Source organism: Colletes latitarsis, chromosome 1 (assembly GCF_051014445.1).
Source record: "Colletes latitarsis isolate SP2378_abdomen chromosome 1, iyColLati1, whole genome shotgun sequence".
Lineage (NCBI taxonomy): Eukaryota > Metazoa > Arthropoda > Insecta > Hymenoptera > Colletidae > Colletes > Colletes latitarsis.
The window spans coordinates 46,321,256-46,331,318 of record NC_135134.1 but is presented as its reverse complement, the minus strand read 5'-3'; the positions used below and the strand labels follow the sequence as shown (position 1 = coordinate 46,331,318).

The 10,063-nt window shown below is 39.9% G+C and overlaps 1 protein-coding gene across 1 annotated transcript; it reads left to right on the top strand.

The window, feature by feature from the left end:
* The first annotated feature begins 3,053 nt into the window (after positions 1-3,053).
* LOC143344094 (uncharacterized) lies at positions 3,054-3,476 on the top strand. The gene has a single exon (XM_076769765.1). The coding sequence runs from the start codon at positions 3,054-3,056 to the stop codon at positions 3,474-3,476; it is 423 nt and encodes a 140-aa protein (XP_076625880.1).
* The last annotated feature ends 6,587 nt before the right edge of the window (positions 3,477-10,063 follow it).

The window sequence follows — 10,063 nt, the reverse complement described above, 5'->3', positions numbered from 1 at the left end:
TTAACGACTTAAATTTTCCTCTTTCTGTCGAACAATGTCAAACCTCGTTTCACAAACTATAACCCAACCTCTAAAGATTGTATCGTCTCTATCGTCTTGTATCGTCAGTATGTATCAATCGCAATTTTAAAACAATAATATGGCACAAACTATTTAAAAATACCTCATCTCATCGTGTATCGTTTTTGTTTCAGAAACCATAATGTGAGCTAGAGAGAGTTAATTTTGTTTTCGTACCTTTTCTTAAATATTCCTGCATATATTTTCCTATATAAAGGGTGTTTCTTCCCCCAACAAAATAAATTAAAAAAGCACGCACACGGTCTTTATTTAAGTATAGCAATTGCTTTTGGAAACTTCGCCGGGGAACGGAACAATCGGCCCGCCTTAAAACTCGCGCATTTTCACTTGACCGAGAAATCGCTTTACGCGCGCCTCGCTAACTCACCCTGACCTTTTCCTGCGCATTGATCAGGATCGTTTTCTCTCCTTTTGTACCAGGTTCAACTACCGTTAACAGTAAGTCATCGTTCACGGCCATTCTATGTTTCGGCCAGTCGATCGACCCCTGAGTTTCAGGCAGCGCGCCAACGAGTGGATCTATAAGGTCAGTCTTAGCGGTAAAAACGCGCGCTCGGAGGGGGGAGGGGGGCTAATGCGGAATTCTCCCTGGCGGAGGTCTTTGCCAAATGGGTCAACCGCGGAGAGAAGAGAACCGACCAACGCAGCGAACGACGACGAAACGATATTCGCGACGCTCGGGGGAGCCATAAAAGTCTGAACGCGGCCTAGCTACCCGTGATCTATACTGGCCCCTCTAAACGAATTATCATGGATTTAGTACCGGGGAGCCTTGAAAAAGCACGACGGTCATGGAATCGATCCGATTCCCTTACCGTATCCTCTCAACCCCTCGTCTCCCATTAATCGTCGACGAGGGTAGTTTCCCAGACGTCCAATTAGTTTTCGCAAAATTTCGATCCTAGGTTGTAATACACGACCCCCTAATAACCGAAACGAGCGTCGAAGTATTTGATATCGGTTAACAGAATGGCGTTAAAATCCCTCATAAACGACCAATGACATTTCTTTGTAACTTTTGTTTACATTTTATATTAGGTTAGTAACGTCGAAATTTTTAGCGAAAAACAGTAGTCATTTTCGTTAAATACAGGAAACCGTTTTGATAAGTCTTGAATATGTATTTTCTGGAGACTTTTTTCTGTTAATTTTGAAATTTGAAATTTTTTTCTCAAAATTAATTGACCATCTCTTCTCTCTTTTTTCTCGTCTCGTCTTGGTTACGAACTCTCGTAGTTCGAATTACCGAAGCAATGGTAGCGAAGCACGTTAACCTTTAAACGGGGGTGGTTAAGCCCTAGGAGCAACGGCTGATCCCGATGCACCTTGAATTCGCCTTGGCTTGCTCGATCGAGTGTTTGGAAATACAGAATGGTCAAGGGAAAGTGATACGAAAGTTTGCGAACTCGTAGTACTTCATTCATTGCGTAGAAAATTATTAATCAACGTATAACAGAACATGAACGATTAAAAATGAACGAAAATTCAGTATTTTTAAATTAGATGAATGAATAGTTTGGGGGAAAAAATTGTAAAGATTTGTATGTACGAGAGAATTAATAGTGCTGGTATGGACCATTTAGAACTTATTGTTGCATTATTAAACATGCGGACACATTCGCTACCTCATTCGGTTGGAATACCGACCACCACAGACCATGATATTATAATTTTATTCGACGTAGTGGAAGCTTTCAGTTATGTACAAAGAGAATATACTAAATAGATCAACTGAATATTTTGGATACGATGTTCCTCATAGACAATCAATTGACAATCGTCGCTTTATCAAGTATTTTACACCTGCAAGTTGGGTTAAGATATATTTCAAACAATGTCCAGACTTCGTACCAATAATCTCGGAGCGAATCACAAAGAATACCGATTTTAAATTCACTCGTAAATTTTTTCCCTCCGTTAATAGATTCCAATTCGCGAATGAAACGCGAAAGTTAGTTCAGGAACGAACGAATTTTTATTCGTTGCTCTCGAATAAAATTTACTCGACCGAGGCTGAAAGTGCCTTTCCAACACTGGCACGCTTTGACAATGGGACCCTGATTCGCGTTCAAACGTGACCTTTCTAATTTTGTTTGATTCGCGAAAGAGCCGGTCGAAATTAAATTGAAATATCCAGCGTTGTTCGGGTTTCGTTTGACGAGGAACCGGCGACCGGGGGAACCAGAAACGCCTCGAATGCTCTTTTCCTCTCGGCAGCTGCAATTTATCCGTTAATTGCTGTGCAGCCTTCTGGCCGTACGGGCGATTTGATTAACGAAAAATTGCGAGCCGTCAACGGCAAATGTTTCCCATAGGTTTCGATGCACCAGCCACGCCGGTTGTTCCCTCGCCTCGTTGCCGCTCGAATAAACCTGCGACTTCAATTAACGCCGCACCCACACACGCGCGTCTCGTTCGACCCCGAATTCTTAATTGGCAAACGATTTTTCACCACGAGGAATAATGAATCGGGAAACATTTACGGCGATCGAACCCTCGAAATTTCCAATTTTTCGTCCCTCGTGTGGTCGCTGGAAACTCAAATTTCACGAATCAGGCGAGAATTCCGCATTAGCAAATAATAGGTCTCTTAATTCAACCTGAAAGGAAGCTTCCTCGTTACCAGCTCATTAGGGTATAATGTTTCGATTGCAAGTATGTGGTCATTTGCAAACGATAATAAAATATAATATACGACATTAAACATCTGCAATCTAAAATACACTGAACGAAGCAAGGTTATAAGCTAGTTTATTTCAATTTAATTTATCAGTTTACTTAGAATATTTAAAAATTATGTCCCAATGAGTTTGTAATAAAAAGTAGAAAATCTAATATCTCGTTTCAGCTCGAATTTCGAACATTTTCTTCGATCGTTTTTTGATTACAAGACACAACGATCTAATCCAAAAATAAATATTACCCACTTCAGCAACTTATGGCCGAAAATCTAACAATTTTTCGTTCACCAGATGTTATTTCTCTGGTCGAGGGAGCCAGCCCCGGGTCCGAAGGCCGGTCCCTGGTTCGCGTGGTTCGCCACGGCCCTGTTTCTCTGGCGTTGCAGACGAAGCATCGCGAAAGCCATCCTGGCCGTGTCGCCGCTGAGGCTGCTGAAGAAACGTAACACCGCGACGTCGGCGATCGCGAAGGCGTCGTCGATGGCGATACAGACGAAGCACCAGCAACGTCTGAGGCTGGAGAACCCTATATTGCAACGGAAGTTCAAACACGGCATGAAGAGGGTGAAACGATTCTGCACCGGCGACGGGCCGCACGTGACCAACTCGGCGTCCACGATACAGAGTCAGCAGATTTACTACAGAATGACCAGAAGCGGCAAAATATACGGGAAATATCCGCACAAGGCTGCTGCGTCGGCGAACAACAGCTAGGGAAGCCATTCTAGCGCGACGATTCCATTTACTCCGATTGTTTAGCACCGATAGCTCTACCCTTATTTATGACCGTAGCCGAAGCCGTCGTCGCGACGCTGAGATCGTCCCAAAGATGTACGAAACGTTGGGTTTTTTTTATCATAAAGTCATTTTACCAAAGAACCGTTGTTTCTGTTCAGTGACAAGCAAAGATTAAATTAATTATAAATTGCTCGCTACGACCTTTCGAACGATTATCGTTAGTTTTGTGACCGTCGTTGATTAAATTGTTATTTTTCTCCAGTTGGATATGTCGGAGAGATTTTTCGATTACTTGGAAAATTCGCGAAAGTAAAAATCTAGATTGTGTCTCTGCAAATATCTTTGTTTAATGGAAGTTGATAACGAAGATCATAAAGAGTTTATTGGAAAAGCAATCTTGACGTTTCAGCCTTTTAACACATAAATATAAATGTAAGAGAAAGTGCAAAACGATGGTCAAAGACGACTAACGATTATTTAAATCGTCCCGAGCGATTTACGATTCGTTCGGTTGCCAATTGTTGGCGATTAATTTTACTAATCGATTAACATTAATCGTAATTAATTCTGACGATTGGAGTTCCAACGGTACCGCGCCATCGACCAAACGATTATTTAATGTCCGACTCCGATATGCAAAGTTATTGCAACGGCGATAAGTTCGACGATAATTATATTAGCGGAGAAATTAAAGTTGTTTGAAATTTCAGAATGGAAGAATGTCCTGAGAGAAGAATATCACACGATAGTATTTTAATTAAAGCGTTCAAATCGATGCTACAACGATGTAGATATTTCCGAATATTCAAACGCAGATAAATCCTCGTTTAAATAATATTTATCGATCTCGTTATATGTAATTTTAGAAAGGTTAAGACTGGAATCTTTCGATCTAAGAAGCATCCGTAAGCGTTTTTCAAGTATAAACGGTTGGAAATTTCGTCTTACCTCGCGCGAACAAAAAGACGCCTTTTATTCGCGTGGAAGAAGACGATCAAAGGAAAGATTGGCCAAATTTCTAGAAGAATAAGGTCGCGTTCAGGTGTACCTTATATTCCACTCTCATCTTTACGATGATAATACTAAAAAAATTTCAATTCGACCAAATAAATACTTGGTCTTTTCATCGCGTTAAACATTATAGACTCAACCATGAAAATGTTAATACCCTTCGATCTCTTCGTCCTAATAAAAATTACATAAATTTCAAGGATGAAAATATTCTAACGTCAGCGAGTTAATTTTTCGAAGCAGAAACTAGCGTCGCTTTTGTATCCATCCCCAAAAGGAAAACTATCTTCTTCCGGTACCTTCCTATCGCCTCTCGTCGACGGTTCTTTGAATGCTTTTACATCAAAGGACCCCGAACGGTTCGGCAAGAAGCTCGACTACCAGTTTTCTTGGTTCTTCCTGATGTCCTCGGCACACATTCGAATGTCGAGGTCGTTTTACGCAGACCTTCGTCGGGGCCACCATCGAATCCACGATCCATAACGACCGCAAGCATCGTTTTGGACTCCTGGTCTCTCTTCTCTCCTCTCGCATACGAGTAGATCAATAAGCGTTCGGTGCGTTTCGACGACTTAGGACACCCTTATACCTAGCGATATGCTTTTGCATCTTGCGCAACCACTCGCGGATCGGCCGCAGTAGGCCATTTTATAATCCGTGCAGTCGATTCTCTCGAAATATTGGCTATAGAGAGGTCAGAAATCTCGTAAAATTTGCAAAACCTTGGATACACTCTACATGATCAGCTAAAAAAATTGTACAAAATTCACCGTAAAAGTCTTCTTTGCTCATCAGTTTTATTCTGTTTCTCTTTCCGCCAGCTACTCTGGGACATTAATGCCATTAATTGCCACCTTTAGCTACGCGAAATTACGAAAAGAAATGGTGAATGTAAAGATTGAAATAAATGAAGTTACATTTAGTAACGAAGAGCAGAATCTCTCGAGCAAAAGATCTGTTTTAAGTTCTCGTTTGCTTGCCTGTGTTTAAGATTGACGAGTGAATAAATAAAATAATTGAACAATAATGGGTCCTGTGAACCGTAGTGCCAGAGGTTAAAAACATCAGCGAAAGAAGTCTATCGTAATATTTTTCGAGAGCGATAAACGCGTAACGCAAACTGGGCAATGGCCTTCTTTGACTAATCAGACTCGCGCACGAAGTTTCTTCTAAATCGTCGTCAACGGGCGTCGTATCATCGCACACGTAGTCGCAGACCACGTAACAATGAACAGCTGCACAAGTTTCTAATCAGAGATGTGCCAATTTGAGCGGTACAATGGCCGCGGTTTCAGAATGAGCGAACGTATCGGATATGTACATGTCGTCGTCCAGTATGAAACGCAACTGTACCAAAAATGATTCGATGCCCTGTTGCGTCAGTTTCAGCGTCCAACCTGACGACTTTCAGAGGATTCCTGAGGAACCAAGACCCTTAGCAACGCTCACGATCGCTGGAGATGAAATTATAAATAGAAGCCGTCTGAGGGCAGACAATAGCTCGATCTGACGAATGGCCGTACCTAAAGATTGGTACGAAAATGAAACGATAACTCGAATTTAAACATTTTGTTCGACAATCATTTTCAATTTCAATTGGAAGAGTTATATATATTAAGTAAAATTTGAAGATTTATGTGTTTGTTAAAATTTTTTAACCTTAACCCAAAGTTGTTTTTCATCCAACGAGTGTATACTTGCTTCCTTTTTACAGGTCGTTTTATGCAAGCTTCTGATTTTATTACGATGCTAATAAAACTTTGTTTCGTTGCAGTTACGATAGCACTCAGAAAGTTTACTTGTTACAAAACAACATCTAGAGCCCAGTACAACTAAATATAATTTAAAAGATAATTCATTAACGTGTCGAATACATTCTCGTAAGCATATAAACCGAGTTTTGAATTTTCGATCATTTATCATTTTTAAATTATTATTTTTCCAGCACGAAACAATGCTTTGACAATTCCGTTCGTATAAAATAGCTTTGAAAATAGTTTACTCCTATGATTTTGAGTTCGTCTGTAAAATACGTTCTCCAATAAAACACGGAACACATTTTTAATCTCGCGATCGATCGCTCGGTGCCGAATTAACGATCTCGCAACAAAGATGTCGTTTCTTTGCAAACGACTTTCGGCGCCGCTTCACCTCCGATCCGAATTAAGTAATTAAATTCCAGAGCGTTGATTAGAATCTTTGTTCGACGCAAATGAATCCACCCTTATTGCAACCACTGTCGAAGGCTCCGCGGGACCGTGGACGTGAATTTCCTGTTTTTTAATCAAGAGTGTACGAAAATAGCACCGGGTAAGACTTAATCAGCCTGTCTAACGTGAGTGGATGAAAGGAGGTCCTATCTGATTTGAATAGAACGACGCTGGGATGGGGCTTCGGTAAGGTCACCGGCAAGACCTTGTCTATACTGAATTACGTGATCGTCAATTTTGACGTCACGGATATTCCACACCGGCCAAATAACGTTGATTCATCGAAAAGTAATTCCCTCTTAACGCTTTGTTTTATATAACGACGTTCCGGTGCGCTTACTTACAACTAACACGTCTAACGCGATTAAGAAAACGACCAAGACGCGTACAGAATGCTTCAAAATCGCAAAGAATCGTCATAACTATTTTTCTGTAATCGCGTATAAAATAATTCTACTTAGATGACTGATTTAAATTGCTATTCTGTAAACGAAATACAGAGATTTTTGTTACCTTTAAGATAGAAATTAAAATTCATATTGAGGCTAGTCCAAGTAAGTTAATTTCATTATTAACGACGTTAGTTTAAATTCATTATTAAATCATGAACCGTAAAAGTCACGTTTCTTTTAAGATTGTCTATCGTCTAAGAAACTCGAGGAATTTGTTTAAAACACAATAACTTTTTTGTACCGCTGGATCGCGTTTAAGAATAGATCGATCTTAAAAGATCCAGCGTGTCTGGGCAAGGCGTCAAATTACAGCGTGTCCGTGGAGGGTTGAATCTGATAAGATTTATCAGCTTGTCCGGTGATATATCGCGAGCGCTGGTGGACTCGCGAAGATGGACTAAAATATTATATAGCAGAGTTTTAATGGAATTTCGATCGAGGTACAGGTGTTCAATGAGAGAAGTAAAATTCATCGTAAATAGAGAAAATAGCCGCGACTGCTTGGGTGGGCCCCGGCGACATGACAGAAATAATTGAATCAGCATATCTGCGAAGGTACACGTTCCTCGCGTTTCTCTTATCGCGACGAAGTGCATCTTACAAAGTGGTTTCACTTTATCATCGACTCTCACTCGCGTGTTTCGCATCAGTTATTTATGTCCGGCGATGAACGGAGAAGAACCTTCGTCGAGGTCGCTTTCACGCCTCGAATTTTCAATTACATTTGCATAATACCCGTTTAAAAGACTCTCGGGACGCCACAAGAAAAATTGGATCCGCTCGAAGGTTGGCGTGTTCTCGCGTTTTTCGTCATATTCGATTAATCACAATTTCGCTCGTTCGGCGAGATCGCGGGTACAATCGTTTCGTCCACGAAAATTAGAGGAAAAATAGAAGTGCATAATATCGCAAGGAATAAAGTATTCGAAACTTTGGTCTAATTAAAAAAGTGACAAGTAACAGGTAATTTCAAATAAAAAAAGGAAATTGGTAGCAACTACGACCTTCCTTAAAAAAAATATACATTTAGAAATTAGAGTTGAATTTTTCGATCATTGACATAATATTCTATAGCGCGTATCCGTATATCGGAGTTGATTGCTTCGTACATAGTCCGATTAAACAAATTAAAATCGATCGTTGGCAATTACTTTGTTTCCCGTATCTTCGACGGAGATCGATATCACAAATGGTCATCGAGCAACGTTCGAGTGTAGGTCAAACAGATCTCGCGAATAGACGTTAAAGCGTAATTTTGTTTCAAGTTCGTACAGCGTGTTGTTATAATTTCCTCCAGGGCCATATTCCGTAAATCTATGGGTAGTTACGAATGAACTACTGGCTGCTGCGCAAATGAGATCGTTGAAGCGTTCTCCGCGCGAACACCATTATGCTACCGAACTCAATGAAGATTTATTTACAGGTCATGGAGCACCACGTAATACCGGGTCATGTTCGGATGCACAGGTCACCGTTTTCGTGCATGTCTTCTTTCAGTAAAGGAACAATTAAATCCCGCGAAACAACGCGTGCACCGCGCGACATTTTCAGCTCGTGCTGACGCGACGATAGATTGCTTCGATTCCTCGATATCCTTCGTGGCTTCCGACTCTCGTCGATCGATTCGCGTTGATTAAAATCGTGTAATTTCCCCTTACGCCAAGTTTCTAGTCGCGAACGCCGACCAAGACGTCGTTGAGTTCGATTATAACGTAATACCGATGATTGATAGTGGAAAATGATAGTACGTAATCTTTTTTGTCACTGTTTTGTATATATACTTTTTATTTAACCGATGACGTTATCACGTAGTCTTGAAGGATAAAAATTAATTTTTCCTGACGAGGGTCGCGTTACTTCCAATTAGTAATTGAAACTACGTTGGTTAAGTAAGTTATTATACATAGTTATCGGTGCTCGATTCGAGAAAAAGTATACTATTTCATTGAAATGTAGAAGTACTTTGTAACTTTGAATTTACTTTCTGTTTTCCCGTAGATTATTATGGTGTCACGTGCGCCGCAAGATACGCGAATCGATTTTAACGATTCCATCGCGTTTATACCGCCACTTCGGAGCAATCAGTGCCAAAATTGATAAATGCCGTACTCATTAGTAACGCTATCTGGCAGTAATATATGAGGAAATTCTCGGGCAGGTAATCGAATGCAAACGAAGTGTTACAAGCAATTTGCATAATGGAATTTTAATCTCTAGACGCCTGCGACGCCGTCGGCGGCACCTTATTGATGCACAGGAACGAGCTGTTAATTAATGACACCTGTACAATTGAAAATATAAATTCTTGCGTCGTGTCTAGTAATGCGTATGCTATCGTATTTATTAAAAATTAGATAGCGTGATCTATGGTCTCTAGAATTGAAATAACGCGTTAGTTGCCAGCCTAGCATCCATGGAATTCTCTACAAAGTGAAACTTTTGTTTCGAAACAATTAGAAAGTAATCTAAAATTTGTATAACTACTTGTTTCTATGTTTGCGTTGAGTATGTATAAATACATTGTAAAAAATTATTTGAGGAGCATCCGGAGCAGAATTTCAAAGAAATTTGTTATATAATTGTTATTATTAGACTGAGGATCTTTATGTAAATTTTTATTAATAGAATTAATGAAATGGGAGTTTTGAGGATTGTCTGAACCCCTTAATATAATAATTCATATCATGCTTCAAGTGTTTCTTATATTTTTATATTTTAAGTGCATTCTGTAGTGTTTAGAGAATTGAAATTTACCATATATGCATAAACATCCGCAATTTAGTTATTATATTGATAGTTACGAGTGGTTTTCTCGACGAAATTGATTCAGATTTCAATAACCGTTAATTTTTGTCCTTTAATATGATTTTTCTGGTTAAATATTATGCTT

Coding starts and splice junctions, on each gene's coding strand:
- LOC143344094 (XM_076769765.1), top strand. CDS start 3,054: ATGTTATTTCTCTGGTCGAGGGAGCCAGCCCCGGGTCCGAAGGCCGGT.